The sequence below is a fragment of the Danio rerio genome, chromosome 9 (assembly GCF_052040795.2).
Source record: "Danio rerio strain M-AB ecotype USA chromosome 9, GRCz13ab, whole genome shotgun sequence".
Classification (NCBI taxonomy): domain Eukaryota; kingdom Metazoa; phylum Chordata; class Actinopteri; order Cypriniformes; family Danionidae; genus Danio; species Danio rerio.
This window is the reverse complement of record NC_141029.1, coordinates 56,635,039-56,653,631: the sequence shown is the minus strand read 5'-3', so window position 1 is coordinate 56,653,631 and position 18,593 is coordinate 56,635,039. Positions and strand designations below refer to the sequence as shown.

General features: G+C 39.1%; 1 protein-coding gene and 1 long non-coding RNA gene across 4 annotated transcripts in view; both read left to right on the top strand.

Moving 5' to 3' along the window:
* Window positions 1-14,288: 14,288 nt before the first annotated feature.
* The window catches only part of arhgap6 (Rho GTPase activating protein 6), an 86,758-nt gene continuing 82,453 nt past the window's right edge, over window positions 14,289-18,593 (top strand). For all 3 annotated transcript variants that reach the window (XR_015499934.1, XM_087268482.1, XM_087268483.1), the window contains exon 1: window positions 14,289-14,846. Coding sequence is in view for 2 of the 3 variants with exons in the window: in XM_087268482.1 (XP_087124608.1) it covers window positions 14,442-14,846 (405 nt within the window). In the remaining variant the exon portion in view is untranslated. The remainder of the gene's footprint in view (window positions 14,847-18,593) is intronic.
* LOC147842475 (uncharacterized) lies at window positions 15,500-16,758 on the top strand. Its single transcript, XR_015500097.1, has 2 exons — window positions 15,500-16,054; window positions 16,615-16,758. It is a non-coding gene; the product is annotated as an uncharacterized LOC147842475 (long non-coding RNA).

The following is an 18,593-nucleotide window of genomic DNA, read 5'->3' as shown; positions in this document are numbered from 1 at the left end:
GCAAAGATAAAATAAATCCATTATTAGAGATGAGTTATTAAAACTATTATGCTTAGAAATGTGCTGAAACAATCTTCCCTCTGTTAAACAGAATTTGGCGGAAAAAAATAAACAGTGACCCTAATAATTCAGGGGGGCTAATAATTCTGACTTCAACTGTGTATGTAAATCTTTTAGAACAATCACAAAACAAAAAAGCACTGAAAACATGTCATGCTCTGAAAACATTTTTTGAAAAATTTGATGTAAATGTAATTTTACTTTACTTTTTTATATACATATTTGTTTTTTTTTTGTCTTTCAGAGACTATGTGAAATGTAATACCTCTTGTTCTTGTGGCATTAAAGGGTCACGAAACACCAAAACACATTTTTTTGAGCTGTTGACAGTGGTATATGTGTCCCACACTGCTAAAAACACTATTAGGACACCTATATTTCACTAAAAAGTGTAAATTGGTTGTTTTTGCGTTATTTCAAGCAAATTCGTACTTCCTGTTTGAAACTAATTTTTGAAGCTGCGTCACGGTCATGAGATAATAGCGTGTATTCCAGCATGCAGACTGGGCATCTGTGCCAGAGTGAGTCTTATTACGTCTTACAGTGTGATGCATAAATGCATGAGTAAGGCTTGGTTCAAACCAATCAGCGAGCTCTATTGTGCAACTTCATTAATATTCATTACTGTCACAGTGTTTAGACGACAGAGACGCCACGTTGTGTTGGCAAAACAAGCGTGAAGTGTTGCTTTTATAGTTTGCTGCAGTGAAGTTTCGTTTTCATTTTCTCTCTGTGAGAGCTCAGACTCACGCGTGGATTAACAGTGTACGCGACGCTCGACAACAATAACTTACGTGTCTAAGGAGGATTATTGTTTACCTGAGAGCTGTTCTCATCTGCAAACGCTGAGATCCGGATTCGCTTGTAGTCTCCTCTTAATAAAGACGCGGCTGTAGTTGCTGGTGATTGTCTGTCTCTACAGATTTGGTTAGTGAGTGACCAGTGCTCTTTGTTTATTCAGTTCGTATTTTATTCGTATCAAACAAACTATTGCACCGAGTGTAAATAAGTTAGCATTAACAGTTACAACCAAACTATAACCTCGTGTTGGATTTTGTGACCGGAATAACACACGCGGCTTTCTGACGCTACCTGCCGAGTGCATCTAAGTTTCCGGGAAATGCTGAGTTTTTTTTCTCTCATTCGCCGTGCGGTATCAAACATTGCATGAAAAATACACGCTTAGAGCAGTTCCTCCAATCAAATGTCTCGTTTGTCGGGAGCGACATTAATGAATTCCCTGAATGAAAGAGCCAAACTGCAGTTAAAGTCCACCATTTAATAATTTGGCAAATAATTCGACTACAGATGTCCATGTAAACACAGTCACATTGTCCGCTGTGGGTGTGTGTTTTGACTCTGAAATTCAGCGCGCCCAAATAGACACTCCCACACCAAGCTGCTTTTCTTCCTCCGACACTCCCCCCTAAACAGAGCTGGACACGCCCACTTTTCTGACTTTTTCCAAAGTAGAGGTGTGAAAACACCTGCTGAAACGAGGGGGTTTCATGGCCCTTTAAGTTAATAGAAGGAAAAAAAAGTAACAGCTCACCTGTCAAAACTATCGAACGCGATACAGTTTACTCAATTTGTGGCTACTCTACAATAGTACCATGTAATAATGTTTTTTCTTTGTCTTTTTGGTAACAATAAATGTTATAACATTAAAAAAAAGTAAAATAATACTGTTTTTGTCTTGAAGTAAGGTTTTTGTTTGTTTTTTACATTGATTGTTACTCCCCTCAAAATGAAACAAAGGCTCAAGTCGTTCTTGATGTTAACTGACATTTATTCGGACACGAGTCTGTAGTATGTCTTGTACATTCTAGCCTTGCACTCCTTTATGTCCCAATATTGTCGTCAGAACTACGAAAAGAAATACATAAACTTAAATTAACCCTTTAAAGGTGATGTTGCACGCAATGAACAACATACATACAACCAAAAGATAAAGTGCACGTTCAACATGTGAAGAAATACACTAAATTGGCTAATTATACATTACCATACGGACACATAATCATACATGTTCACATACATTAACACTATACGACAAATACCTCATTGGCCTCTTTATCTCAAGAGGAATAAACTTGAAGGGTTGCAGTTTCTTTTAAACAAACTTCTTTGCACTTATTAATTCTTACAAACGTGTTTTTAGCACAGCACCTTGTGGCTGTACTACTAGTGCATCGGAAGAATATCTTGATTGCAACAATGAAATAATTCCCTAGCTAAACATAACAAGAAATAGGTTCCCCCCTCCCTTTTATAGTTTTAGTTAAATAACTTTAAATGATTTAACATGCATTAACAACAAATATACATTACTTATTTATTCTATTGATCACTCTGAACATTTTAACTATTTATTGACTTTTTTAATGTAAAGTGTATGTTTATACAGTATAAAATATAAGAATTGCTTCTGACGGCAGCTACATTGATTATCCCATTGGCAAATTATTTAGCTTGTTTTACAGGAAAACCTTACCTAATTTGTATTTATTATTCTTGGAAACTAATAATTGGTTTATTTGATTGATTATTTATAAACGTACCTTCAAACAGAAGGGTCATATGACCCCTTTTAGTCAACATAATGCCATAAAAAACACATTATTATGTCTTTAAAGGTAATTTTACAGTCGACTACTCCAGCAGATGTTTTACGCAGCGGATGCCCTTCCAGCTGCAATCCAGCACCGGGATACACCCATACACAATCACATTCACACACTCACTCATACACTATGGCCAGTTTAGTTAATCAATTCTCCTCTAGCGCATGTGTTTGGGCTGTGGGGGATACCGGAGCAAACCCACACCATTATGGGGAGAACATGCAAACTCCACACAGTAACGCCTACTGACCCAACCGGGACTAGAACCAGTGACTTTCTTGTTGTGAGTTGCTTGTGCTAACCACTGAGCCACCGTGCTGCCTCTATTTTAAAAAATAAAAAAAGTTCTGAACAAGATCAAGCTTCAGCAAAGGTGAGAAAAAGTGACGCTTAATAGAGGGCGTGCTATCGTCATAGCAGCGTCAGCCAATGAAATTAGTCGGCAATCAGCTACCGTCTGAGCTGGTGTATTTGCATACAGTGATCTGATTGGCTGACGCTTCTGTCGCCGCTTGAAAGTTGATGCGGCCACATTCACACAGGGTGTCAACATCAACGCTTCCCATTCACTTTGAATAGGTGATTTTAGGCATTGCCGAATTGGATTGTGGAAAAGTTTGGATTGCTGCAAAAGTTGGGACTTTCTCAACTTTTCAAGCACCAGCGGAAGCATCAGCCAATCAGATCGCTGTATGCAAATACACCAGCTCAAGAGGCTGATTTCAAGAGGCGTGGCTTTGGATGGCAGGGGAGGGACTATGTTTAAAAGATATTATGCTAGCATTAGCATTTTGGCAGATCACCTACTGCATCTTTGAGGGAAGTGGATGGGCGGGTCAATCGCTGGATTTGAAAATACTATTGGTTGGGTTTAGGAAAGGAGGAGGGTGGATCAGTCAGTCAGTCAGGTAGTTGACAGCGGCCTCTGGTGGATTAACTGAAGAACAGCAGGCGCGAATGGCACTTGCAAGAGAAATTTGAGATCTGAAAAAGCGTACACAGCGGCCCCTGGTGGATTCATAAAAACAAAAACTGCAAAAAACATACCTCCCGGGACGTATTTGGCGCTCTCCAGAAATGTATATAGTGGTACTGTCACCGACTCGGTCCCAGTCATTCCCCTCGCTGACCAGCAGAGGTCATCATCACCGGAATACTGACATTACAGCTGCGTCCCAAATGGCACACTATACACTATGCACTCATGCACTATGTACTTATGCACTTTCACACTCAACAGCATAGTATATGTACGTAGTGTTGTCCCAAATGGCACAGTAATATTTTTTTACTAAGCGGAAATTCAAACAGTTTCCCTGATGACGTTTGACGGTTGCCAAATCAGTGAAATAAACGACCGAATTATCAAATAATACCTGCTGTGAGTAAAACCGCATTCACCATCGGGAGGCGCTATAATCACTCTCATTGGAGAATTTTGCTTTCACCATCCAAAATAAATAAAGTTATTAAACATGTGCGCTGATAGCTCCGCCCCTTCCGTTACGTAAGCAAACCTGTGGTCGTTGAGTGCGTGAAGTGTCCATCATTACACACTACATTATACCGGCTGAATGAGTGCATCATCCGGGTAACTAACGCGGACTGTTTATCGACCTTGTCTTGCCTGCCGCCTGTCTTGAACCCAGCCTAAATACCGACCTTGATCCTAGCCATGCCTGCTGTGTTTGTCTGCCGCCAGCCCATCGACTTAATACAACTGTGTTTGATGTGAGATCGCACACTAGTAACATCTGTGTGCTCTTTATTAAACTGTTTAATCAATAAATGCAAATGGATCCCTCTGTGTCAGACCTTTCGTTACAGGTACGTTTTCAGAATGAGCCAGATTGTAATGCAACTAGTTACTTTTTTTGAGGAGTAATTCAATACTGCATTACTTAAAGTAACTTTCCTCATCGCTGTTAATTATATAAACCACACTGTAAACTGTGTCGTCATCCAGATAATTTACTGCTCCATATGAAACCCTCATTTGAGTGATGAACGTATGGAGACCTTCAGAAAAGCTCTTGGTTACACCCTTACTTGTTTACGTTCACAGACCTTAAAAGAGGTCTTCAGAGATCCTTTTTCCTGTGCTAAAATGAGATAATAAGCCCAAGTCGGGAAGCTCTGGGGGTCTCATGTAAACTCTGCAGCAGAGCTAAAGCTAAGTCTAGTTTCTTTCGGGAGGTTTGATCACTTTATGAAGGCAGATGGTTCTTTAATGGGGTTTTTGTGTGTAAATAGTAGTCAGAACAGCAAAGAAACACTTTTATTTTGAAATGGTATTTGGTATATGGTATATCATATGACTTTGGTTTTGTTTTTTCGATTCTGCAACTGACAGAGCTGCTGCAGCTCATTAGCATACATAGATACAGTTGAAAGCAGAAGTTTACATACACTAAAAAAGTAACATAACCATTTTTTAAAATGTCTGATGGTAAATCATACTAAACGTTTACTATTTTAGGTCCGTTAGGGCTACCTAAATCAGTGGTTCTCAAACTGTGAGGCTTACTTCTAGTGGTACGCTGAGGAATCACTGAGCAATGAAAAAAAAAATGAATACAATTTTAATTATTTGATGCGTACGATAACACCGATGTGATCCGCATTGGCTGTCCTCTAAGGCTGTTCTCTATGTTTATGCCGAGTTCAGACTGCATGATTTTCCAACTAGTCGTGTCACAGATGTGTTCACACTGCTTGACTATCTGGGCTGGCGTTTCGTCGCTGCTTTGTTCACACTGCAAGATGGATCGGCGACAGGGACTTTCACATTGCATGACTTTACCATAGGAAGAATCGCCGACAACTTCGTCCAAACTACGTCTCACAGCCAAAAACACGTCGTATTTTTTTTGTTATTAACTAGATAATGAGAAAGAAGCCTTTAATGGGGTAGAACATGTACATGTTTGCTCACCTGGGTTTAAAGGGAATGAGCCATTTCTCCTCAACGTTGCTAATAAACTAATTTCTTTCTGTATGAAACGTCAAACAGACACGGTTGCTCCTGAGTCCTGTCAAACCTCCACTAGTTTTTCCTCCATTTCGTGGGTCCAAATAAACCGAAAATGATCGCTTTTAACTTCTCCCCCAGCCTCCCGCTGGCCTGCAGCAGGTATACACACACGCACACACACTCAAGTGGATGCCGCTCTCTCATTGGCTGTAGGCGATGGCTGATGTTATTTTCAGTCAAAACTCATTCACACGGCATGATTTGAATCACCGACAGCTCCAGATATTCAGCACGCCAAATATCTCGCAGGCATCGGCGACTCATCGTCGATTCTCTCAGATCGCGTCTTTGATAGTTGAAAATCTTTGAAAATCACGAGCAGTGATTTTGCCTGTGATTTCAGGCATTTGTCGGCGATTTCTCCAAAAATTCTGTAGATCAATTGGTAGATCAATTGGTACCGGGCCGCACAAAAAATCATTAATTATTTCCATTTTTTTCATTATCTGAAATAAATAATAAGGTCATTTTATTTTTACATCTTTACATCTTGGTCCCTTAAGCGCCAAAATTTAACCCACTGGCTAGCAAAATGAGTAGGAACTGCCAACGAATGCATTCGCTATCCATTTGTCAACAAATCAGGTGAATCCAGCATGTCCGTGCTAGAAGATCAACTGCTGTAGATCGCAAATGATGGCGGCTGTACACATATTGTGTCGTTTCCATGCGCAAGTTCCTTAATTTTAATGAAGACGCAAGCAACGCGACGCACTTGTGTATTCCAGGCGTACCGAGTTGAAAACATCTTAGCTTTTTAGAATGCAGCACTGCGAGTCACGTGTCAAGAACCGACTGATCAGCTTCCTATTTTGTATGGAGTATAATTTTGTTTATTTATCTCAGTTTTCCAGAGATGGGTTGCGGCTGGAAGGGCATCCGCTGCGTAAAAACTTGCTGGATAAGTTGGCGGTTCATTCCGCTGTGGCGAATTCGGATTAATAAAGGGACTAAGCCGACAAGAAAATGAATGAATGAATAATTATCTCAGACAAACACAGAACACCCAAACACTGCCATGCTTTTTAATTTTTTTTAAGTAATAAAACTTTTATCAGAGTGCAGCAAAGTTTTGTCAGCTTGACATCCTCTGAGAAAAACAGGTTCCCTTGCAATCTACATACAAATTAATATTTAGTTTTCAGAAAGTTTTACAGATATGTCATATGCACATGCAACATATATATGAAAATGTATTAATAATTGTATAAATATGAATATGCCTTGTTTTCGAACTGTGCTGTGCTGTAGCTGCTTAATTTGGCCTACTAGGCTACTGTTACCACGACTGGGGTGGAGTGACAGGAGACCACAGGAGGTAAGATCCACTATGCAGTTTATTCAATAGTCAGGCAAGCAATGGTCATCAGGTGCAAACAGGTATATGAAGGCAGTCCAGAATCGTAAACGTTAAACAGGCAAATGGTCAAAAGGCAGGCAGCTAAACAGGAAGACAAGGTACTAGGCTAGGATCGATACACGGAGAAACAAGACAGGGAAACGCGTTGTAATGTTACACAAGGAAAACAAGACTCGGCCCACTGGTAGCGTGAGAGGGTGGCTTATGAAAGGGATGTAATCAGTCTGTGAACAAGGCTCAGCTGGTGCTTGCAATCAGGATACATGAGTGAGCAGGCGTGCGTGTTTGGGAGCAGTGCATGTATGAATGTGTAGTCCTGGGGAATGCGGAAATGAAGTCCTGAGTTCGTGTGAGAACCAGCGATCCTCTGGGGAGCGATCGCTGGTTGTGACATAGCCCCCCCTCTAGGAGTGGATTCCAGACACTCCACTACTGTTCAGGCGGGAGGCGTAGCGGAGGCGGAACAGGGGGAGGGTTGGAGGGCCAGGACCATGCAGCTGGGGCGTACCTGGGGCGTGGAGCTGCGGAGGGCCTGGAGACTGGAGCTGCGGAAGACCCGGAGAGTGGAGCTGCAGTGGTCCTGGATCGTGTGGCAGCGAAGGACTTGGAGTGCTGCGAGGAGCCGGCAGAGTTGGAGGCTTGTAGGGAGCCGACAAGGCGAGGAGCCGGGTTGGGATCGGCAAGGCGAGGAGTCTGGATGATGCCGGCTGAGTGAGCTGTCTGGATGGCGCCGACAGGGCGAGGAGCTGTGGCCGTTCGGGTAGCTCAGGCAGCGACGAACATTCGGGAAGCTCAGGCGGCGACAGCGGCCACTCGGGAAGCTCAGGCGGCGCCGGCGGCGACCACTCGGGAAGCTCAGACGGCGGCGGCGGCGACCACTCGGGAAGCTCAGGCGGCGGCGGCGGCGACCACTCGGGAAGCTCAGGTGGCGGCGGCGACGACTCGGGAAGCTCAGGCGGTGGCGACCACTCGGGAAGCTCAGGCGGCGGCGACCACTCGGGAAACTCAGGCGGCGGCGGCGGCGGCTTTGGCTGAGGCGCTGGCGGCGGCGTCAGCTCTGGCTGAGGCGCTGGCTGCGGCGTAGGCTCTGGCTGAGGCGCTGGCTGCGGCGTAGGCTCTGGTTGAGGCGCTGTTTGCGGCGTCGGCTCTGGCTGAGGCGTTGGCTCTGGCAGCTCTGGCGGTGGCAGCTCTGGCGGTGGCAGCTCTGGCGGTGGCAGCTCTAGAGGATCTGGCAGCACTGGACGATCTGGCAGCACTGGAGGGTCTGGCAGCACTGGAGGGTCTGGCAGCACTGGAGGGTCTGGCAGCACTGGAGGGTCTGGCAGCACTGGAGGGTCTGACAGCACTGGACGGTCTGGTAGCTCTGGAGGATCTGGCAGCACTGGAGGGAATGGCAGCTCTGGAGGATCTGGCAGCACTGGAGGGAATGGCAACTCTGGAGATGGCCTTTCAGGAGCAAGAACAGACTTTGAACTGGAAGCCATCTTGTGAGCTGGCTGACTGGGAGCGGCCATCTTGTGAGCTGGCTTTGGACAATGGGTCGCAAACCCGTAGCCAGCGGGTCTTGCTCTCTACAGCCCCCCCCCAAAAGATTATTTGGATTTTCGTCCACCTCTCCTATGGTGAACGAAGATCTACTCATTTGGAGAGCCAGATCGATAAATTGTGCCAGTGTCCAGTGGGGATTGTGGAGTGGCATGTAGGAGTACAGAGGTTCAGCAAGTCCTCCGCGAAAGAAAATCATTAAACATAACTCACTCATAGATGTCAGATGTGAAAGTTCAATGAATTTCTCCACGTACTCCTCAATTGACCGGGCATCCTGACGGAGGCGCATGATTTGAATACCCGCTGGATCCATGTTCTGGCCGAGTCTTCTGTTACCACGACTGGGGTGGAGTGACAGGAGACCACAGGAGGTAAGATCCACTATGCAGTTTATTCAATAGTCAGGCAAGCAATGGTCATCAGGTGCAAACAGGTATATGAAGGCAGTCCAGAATCGTAAACGTTAAACAGGCAAATGGTCAAAAGGCAGGCAGCTAAACAGGAAGACAAGGTACTAGGCTAGGATCGATACACGGAGAAACAAGACAGGGAAACGCGTTGTAATGTTACACAAGGAAAACAAGACTCGGCCCACTGGTAGCGTGAGAGGGTGGCTTATGAAAGGGATGTAATCAGTCTGTGAACAAGGCTCAGCTGGTGCTTGCAATCAGGATACATGAGTGAGCAGGCGTGCGTGTTTGGGAGCAGTGCATGTATGAATGTGTAGTCCTGGGGAATGCGGAAATGAAGTCCTGAGTTCGTGTGAGAACCAGCGATCCTCTGGGGAGCGATCGCTGGTTGTGACAGCTACTTTATTTCAATACTGGTCATTATGGTAGTACTTGGAGGGACATTTTTTTTCCAAGGTAGTAGTTGGTGAAAAAAGTTTGAGAACCACTGACCTAAATTATTCACATTTTGCTAAATGCCAAAATAATGAGAGAATTTTTTTTAGATAATTTTTTTAATAATTTCTAGGCAGTCAAAACTTTACACACATTTCAAGTATTTTTAGCTTTGCTTTTAAACTGTATAACTTTGGTCAAATGTTTTGGTTCTCCTTCCACAAGCTTCTCTCAATAGTTTGCGTGAATTTTGGCCCATTCCTCTTGACAGACTTGGTGTAGCTGAGTCAGATTTGTAGGCTGTCTTGCTCGCACAAGCTTTTTCAACTCTGCCAACAAATTTTCTATTGGATTGAGATCAGGGCTTTGTGATGGCCTCCCAAAACATCCACTCTGTTGTCCTTAAAGCACATGTGAACTAATTTGCCAGTATGCTGAGGGTCATGGTCTGTTTGGAAGACCCATTTGTGGCCAATTTTTTATTTCCTGGCTGATGTCTTGCTTCAGTATTTCTACATACTGTTTTTTCTTCATGATGCCATCTATGCTGTGAAGTGGACCAGTCCCTCCTGCAGCAAAACAGCCCACAACATGATGCTGCCGCCCCCATACTTCACAGTTGGGATGGTGTTTCTAGGCTTGTTCCCCTTTGTCCTCCAAATGTAACACTGCTCATTATGGCCAAACAGTTCAATCTTAGCTCCATCAGAGCACAGGACATGTCTCCAGAAACTAGGGCTCTATTTTGATAGTCCATCTGCAAAGCACAAAAAAAAACTGTTAGAATGCATTTTTGCTAATATAAGGACAGAAAAATCTCCTTGCGCCATGGCGCATGGTCTAAAAGGGTTGAGTTAATTTTCTTAATGAGTTATAGGTGTGTTTTGAGAATAAACCAACTCATCTCCCATTCCCTTTAAGAGTCAGTTGCGTCACGCCATAGGCGCATTTGCTATTTACATGACGTAAGGTAAGTGTAAGTGGAAAAACTGAGCATTTCACTAGCAAGAAAACAGTTAAACAGAGCATCTGCCACGCCAGAATGAGAGATGAATTATCTACTTTCACTTTCGCTCTCGTGGATAGGAAAACCTTTACGCACAGACATCAATTAGCCTATAAATAATTAATTTCTCAGATGCAGAAAAGCTAGTCCATGCTTTTATGACTTCTAGGTTGGATTACTGTAACGCTCTGTTTGCTGGCTGCCCAGCATCCTCTATTAACAAACTTCAGCTAGTACAAAATGCAGCTGCCAGAGTTCTTACCAGGTCTAGAAAATATGATCATATCACCCCAATTTAATCCTCCTTACACTTGCTGCCTGTTCATTTTCATAATGAATTTAAAATATTACTTCTCACCTATAAAGCTCTAAATAATCTAGCTCCTGTTTATATAATTAACCTTCTGTCTCGTTACAATCCAATCCAAGCTCTTTAAGATGTCAAAACTCAGGGCTTCTGGTAGTACCTTGAATAGCAGAGTCCACTAAAGGAGGTCGAGTCTTCTCCTTTATGGTTCCTACACTCTGGAATAGCTTTCCTGATAATGTCCGAGGCTCAGACACACTCTCCTAGTTCAAAACTAGATTAAAGACCGATCTTTTTGTAAAGCATACACAGTGCATCACTTAGCTGTATGATACATGAATGTGCTCCACACAGGGTTCTGCATCTCGTTTATGTACACTATGAACAGCAGCTATGCTAATTATTCTCATTATTCTCCATTTCCACCTGGGGATACTCATCCTGAGGCCCCCAGAGACTATGAAGTGCCACTGATGCGATCCAAGACCCGTGACGAGATAATCCCAAGGTTTCTATAATCCTGGACCAGGCCGTATCCTGAGCAGCTGGTGTGGTGGTCATGGAGGAGTGGAGAGCATGAGACTGATTCCAATGATGCTCCAGGGGCAGACGAGTCTCGCTGATGTCCAGCATTCTCCAGGCTTCAGCGCCTAGACTGCAGCTCTGCACAAGACGTTTGGCCAGAGGAGAAATGGTCATGCCCAACTGAGCCTGGTTTCTCTTAAGGTTTTTTATCCTTCACTTTCCGCAATTGGTGAAGATTTTTTCTTGCTGCTGTGGCCACTGGCTTGCATGGTTCGGGATCTGTAGAGCTGCGCATCGATGGATTCGCTCTTCAGTGTTTGGACTCTCAGCATTGGATATTAAACCACACTGAACTGAACTTAAACACTGAAAACTGAACTGACACTGTTTCAATTCACTATGATCTTCTATGTGAAGCTGCTTTGACACAATCTACATTGTAAAAGCACGAGAGAAATAAAGATGAATTGAATTGAATTATTTTCTTCTTCATCTTCCCCAATAATCACATGTATTGTTTTTTACATCTATGAGGAAAGATGTGTCTTTATGCAATGTTGTGTTGTCATATTCAATATAGGACAGATTGTTCTGTTCTAAAGAAGGTTTATATTATGAAATCAGCACATCAATAACTCAATGCACAGCACTTGGGGAATAATAGCTGTCATGCTGAAGATATAAATGAAGCGCAGGCTTTGGGTGTGGAAACCATGACCAAAACCTACCATTGATTTTTTTTTGGGTTTGTTTGTTTATAATATCCAGCTGACATCGCCATGGAAACCCTTGTACTGTTGTGGTGAACAAGCAAAGCATGACGGCGTCAGTCTGGATATAATTCAGAATATTAGATTGGTTTCAATTCACAAATAACTCAGAGTTCATCTGAGTGTATTAATGCTCACTTTAGTCATCAGCACTGTTACTTACAGATGCTAACACTATTATTCCCCTCCTGTGAAATTATCATTCTTCCAAGTGCTAATTAACATAGGGCCCTAGTTTTAATATCTCATTTGTAATAATGAGAATTTCTCTTCACCATGATGACAGCACATAATACTTGACTAGATCATCTTCAAGACACTAGTATTCCGCTTAAAGTGACATTTAAAGGCTTAACTAGGGTAATTAGGGTAAAGTTAGGGTAATTAGGGTAAAGTTAGGGTAATTAGGCAAGTCATTGTATATCAGTGGTTTGTTCTGGAGACAATCCGAAACTAATATTTCTTAAGGAGGCTAATAATATTGACCTTAAAATGAGTTTAAAACAATTAAAAAATGCCTTTATTCTAGTCGAAATAAAAGAAATAAGTCTTTCTCTAGATGAAAAAAACATTAGAGGAAATACTGTGAAAAATTCCTTAACCCCCCCTTAAATATCTCTTGAGAAATTTTAGCCCCCTGTTTATTTTCACCCCAATTTCTGTCTAACGGAGAGAAATTTTTTTTCAATACGTTTCTAATAATAATAGTATAACAACTCATCTCTAATAACTGATTTATTTTGTCTTTGTCCTGATGACAGTACATAATATTAGACTAGATATTCTTCAAGACACTTCTATACAGCTTAAAGTGAAATTTAAAGGCTTAACTAAGTTAATTAGGGTAAAGTTATTTTAGGCAAGTCATTGCATATCAGTGGTTTGTTCTGTACACAATCAATGTCTATTTATTATAAATTTTATTATAAATATATATATATATATATATATATATATATATATATATATATATATATATATATATATATATATATATATATATATATATATGGACCTAAAGTACATGTATTTAGACTATGGGGGGAAACCGGAGCACCCGGAGGAAACCCACACCAACACGGGGAGAACATGCAAACTCCACACAGAAACGGCAACTGACCCATGCAGCCGAGGCTTGAACAAGCGACTTTCTTTATTAATTTAGCTTAATTTTATTTTAAATTTTCTTTTACTTTTCTTTAATATGTTTTGGTAAGTTTAGTTTACTTTTATTCAATTATTTAATTCAGGTTAATTTTGTTTGATTTTACTTTTTAATGTATTTTACTTTTTGTTTTATTGTACTTTACATTAACATTATTTTATTTTACTTCTAATCTTCACTTTAAAGTTTGGCTTTACTTCACTTCATTGAGTTTATTTAATTTATATACAATTTTATTTAATTATATTTTATTTTATGTTTTTATTTCACTTTATTGTATTTTATTTAGTTTAGGTTTATTTTATTTGTTAATTTGTTAGTTTAATTTACTTTGTTTTATAGAATCTTTTATTAATTTATAATTCAATTTCACTTTATTTTATCAATGATGTCAGAGCATTGAAAAAAGAGGAAAAAAACTCTCAGTGCAAATGATTGGGCTTGAACAGTAAAAAACAGCCGTGAAAACAGCTGACAAACATGAATGAGACAATACGAATCTGCTTTTAAACTATTATAGTGGGAAAACTTTACTTCACTTTACCTTACCTCACTTTTTCTACTTTTATTTCATTTTTTAATTAAATTAAACTATTAATTAATATTTATTTATTTGACTTAGTTTTGTTTCAGTTTTTGTTTATTTCATTTTACTTTTCTTTCTTATTATTTAGTAAATTTTATTACTTTTTATTTTATTTTTGTTCTATTATTTTATAATAATATAATTTTATTTTACGTTTTATTTTTCAATTTAAAGTTTTTTTTTACTTTATTTTACTAAGTTTACATTATTTTATTTTATTTCTTTATACTTTTATTTAATTTAATGTATATATTTTTATTTTGTACTTTTATTTTATTTAGTTTACCTTTATTTTATTTGATAATTTGTTTGTTAATTTAGTTTAATTTCAACTTCATTTTACTGATTTTTATTTACTTTATAATTTAATTTCACTGTATTTTCTATCATTTTATCGATGATGTCAGAGCACTGAAGAAAGAGGGCGGGGCTCAGAAACTCCGTAGAAACTTCTCCTCAGTCGCGCGCTTTGGCTTGAACAGTAAACACAGCGGTGAAAACAGCGCTAAAAACAGCTGACAAACATGAATGAGACAATACGAATCTGCTTTTAAACTACATTCCTCTTAAAGTCTGGTTCAGATGGATGCAGTGTGTGAGAATCTGCAGGGATGTCCGCGCAGGGTTTGCTGAACAGCGTCTTCTCCTGCTCCTCATCGGGAAACTCTAAAACTCTCTCCAAGCGGAAGCTCCAGCAGACCCGCAGTCTGGACTCGGCTCTGACCCGGACCTGCGGCTCTCCTCCTGGGGGAAACCCAGCGGCCGCCCCGCGCTCCTTCTGCCGGACCTCGAGCTCCACATCTGGGTTTAACAGCAGCCCGGACAGCCCCTCCGTCGACCCCCGCCTCTCCTCCGCCAGTTTATCCGCGTTTTCCGACGCCTCCTCCATCTCCAGCGGTAAACGGGATTTATCGCTTAACATTTCTGGATCGAGCAACATCTTTTCTCCGAGAAAGTGGCTTCAGAGGAGGCTGCCTCCGTCGGATGCGGTTTCCCACAATATCTGCAAATCTGAGGTGAGCAAACTGTGCTGATGAGATGATGCAGCTGTTGTTGACTTGCATTGCCTGCACTTTTGGGTTGTTTTTCGTTCATTTATGCTTGTGAGTTGGATTATTTGATGTTGATCTCTGCTTTTGATGTTGACAATTCAACTCTACAGTTTAACAGTGACTTTTATTGACATTATATTAGTTTATAATAATAAAACAAATAAAATTGTAGAGAAATAAGAGTATAAAATAACAGAAAATGTGCTGCGGTTTGTCACAAGGCTTTTGTAGCGTAATACAACACCAACCCAGACAATATAGCACTTTAACCTGTGAAAAATGTTCATAAAAGTCAAAATTCTTTCGACTTGTCAAGGTTCAAAGTTGTTGGATGAGGTCTCAATATAATTTAAAATCAGGTATAAACGAGCAAAATAAAAACATGAATCACAAAATGACTTTTATAAGGAAAATAGTTTATAAATGATAATTCAGTCACACTTTATATAAATAAAGATACGTTTTTATTAGTTAAAGCCATAGTTTACACGAAAAAGTCAATTCTGTTATCATTTACTTGTTTCAAACCTGTTTGAGTTTGGGCCGAACACAAAAGAAGATATTTTGAAGAATGCTGGAAACCTGTAACCATTGACTTTCCATAGTGTTTGTTTATCCTATTAAAGTCAATGGTTACCAGTTTTCATTTGATATTTGTCAGTTTAAACTATAGCCTACACTATAAAATATCAATTTTCTGAAAGTATATTATTGAGGAGAAATTCTGAATGTGTGAAAATGAAAACAAATTGATCTTAATGAAGAAATGATGCAGCGATTATTACAAGGATTTGGAAGCGTAATTCAACACCAACATAGAGTATATGCCACTTTAACCTATGAAAAATGTTCATAAAAGTCAAATTTTTTCGACTTGTCAAGGTTAAAAGTTGTTGGATGAGGTCTCAATACAATTTAAAATCAGAAATAAACGAGCAAAATAAAAACATGAATCACAAAATGACTTTTTTAATGAAAATAGTTTATAAATGATAATTCAGTCACACTTTATATAAATAAAGATAAGTTTTTATTAGTTAAAGCCATAGTTTACACGAAAAAGTCAATTCTGTCATCATTTACTTGTTTCAAACCTGTTTGAGTTTGTGTCGCACACAAAAGAAGATATTTTGAAGAATGCTGGAAACCTGTAACCATTGGCTTTCCATATAGTGTTTGTTTATCCTATTAAAGTCAATGGTTACCAGTTTTCATTTCATATTTGTCAGTTCAAACTATAGCCTACACTATAAAATATCCATATATTTTCAATTTTCTGAAAGTATATTATTGAGGAGAAATTCTGAATGTGTGAAAATGAAAACAAATTTACCTTAATGAAGAAATGATGCAGCGGTTATTACAAAGTTTTTGTAGCGGAATTCACCACCAACACTTTAACCTACGAAAAATATTCATAAAAGTAAAATTTTTTCGACTTGTCAAGGTTAAAAGTTGTTGGATGAGGTCTCAATACAATTTAAAATCAGAAATAAACGAGCAAAATAAAAACATGAATCACAAAATGACTTTTTTAATGAAAATAGTTTATAAATGATAATTCAGTCACACTTTATATAAATAAGGTTTTATTAGTTAAAGGGATTGTTCACACGAAAAAGTCAATTCTGTCATCATTTACTTGTTTCAAACCTGTTTGAGTTTGTGTCGCACACAAAAGAAGATATTTTGAAGAATGCTGGAAACCTGTAACCATTGGCTTTCCATATAGTGTTTGTTTATCCTATTAAAGTCAATGGTTACCAGTTTTCATTTGATATTTGTCAGTTTAAACTATAGCCTACACTATAAAATATCAATTTTCTGAAAGTATATTATTGAGGAGAAATTCTCAATGTGTGAAAATGAAAATAAATTGACCTTAATGAAGAAATGATGCAGCTGTTGTTGACTTGCACGAAGCCTGCACTGTAGAAAGTGTATTTTGTGTTGTTTTATGTTCATTGTGAATTGGATTATCTGATGTTGATCTCTGCTCTGTTGTTTCCTTTTCATGTTGAAAGTTCTGTTTGAGTTTGTGTCGAATACAAAAGAAGATATTTTGAAGAATGCTGGAAGCCTGTAACCATTGACTTCTATAGTGTTTGGTTCTCCTACTATTGGTTACCAGTTTGATATTTGTTACAGTAAAATATTCATCAATTAGCAATTTCCCAAAATATCTGCAAATCTGAGGTGAGATTTGGAAAACTGTGCAGCTGCTGCTGTTGTTGACTTGCACCGTGTTAATGAACAGTCTGCATATTGTGTGATGCTTTCCGTTTATTTACGGTTGCCAGTTGCATTATTTTGGTCTGTCCACTCTTGATATTGAAAATTCAACTCTAAAGATTAACAATGCAACTTTTATTTACATTTTAGTAGTTTGTAATAATACAAAATAACAGCCTATATAGAGAAATAAGCGTGTAAAATAACAATGTACCGGCAGTTTATTACAATGATTTTGTACGGTAATTTATAACACAAATACAGACAATATATCACTTTAAACTTATAAAATATGTTCAGAAAAGTAACCTTTTCCAACTTTTCAAGGATAAAAGTTGTTGGAAGAAGGATAAAGGGATGCAATTGAAGCTGCTAATTTACAGTGTGGCATCATGATGTAAATAAAAATAGTTTTTAAATTATAATTAGTCTAAAAACTTTGTAATTAAATAGATAAGTTAACACAAAAAAACTAATTAAATTCTGTCTTCATTTAGTCAACCTTTACCTTTTACAACAAACCTGTTTGAGTTATTCTGTTGAACACTAAAAGAAGATATTTTGAAGAATGCTGGAAACCTGTAACCATTGACTTCAATATTGTTTTTTCCCCACTATTGAAGCCAATGGTTACCTGTTTGATAGGTCAATGAGGAAATCTGTGCTGAAGAAATGATGCAGCTGTTGTTGACTTGTGTGTAGCCTGCAATGTAAAAATATGCATGTTAACGAATAGTCTGCATATTGTGTGATGCTTTCCGTTTATTTACGGTTGTCAGTTGCATCATTTTGCTCTGTCCACTCTTGATGTTGAAAATTCAACTCTGCAGTTTAACAAGGTGACTTTTATTGACATTTTAGTAGTTTGTCATAATATAATGTATACAAAATAATAGCCTATACAGAGAATTAAGTGTGTAAAACAACAGAAAATGTGCTACAGTCCAATACAAGGTTTATGTAGTGTACTATTAAAACACCAACCCAGACTATATAGCATTGCAAACTATTAAAAATGTTCATTAAAGTCACTTTTTACAACTTGTCAAGGTTAAAAGTGGTTGGAAGAAACTTCAAGCTCCCCTAATGCATTTTAAAACTGCTGATTTACAGTGTGGCATCATGATGTTCAGATTTTTAAAATAAAAATAGATTTTAAATGATAATTCGGGCACACTTTATATGATAGGGTTTCACTGGTTAAAGGGATCGTTCAGACACAAACGTCCATTCTGTCATCATTTACTTGTTTCAAACCTGTTTGAGTTTGTGCTGAACACTAAAGAAGATATTTTGAAGAATGCTGAAAACCTGTAACCATTGACTTTCCATATAGTGTTTGTTTATCCTATTAAAGTCAATGGTTACCAGTTTTCATTTGATATTTGTCAGTTTAAACTATAGCCTACACTGTAAAATATCAATTTTCTGAAAGTATATTATTGAGGAGAAATTCTGAATGTGTGAAAATGAAAACAA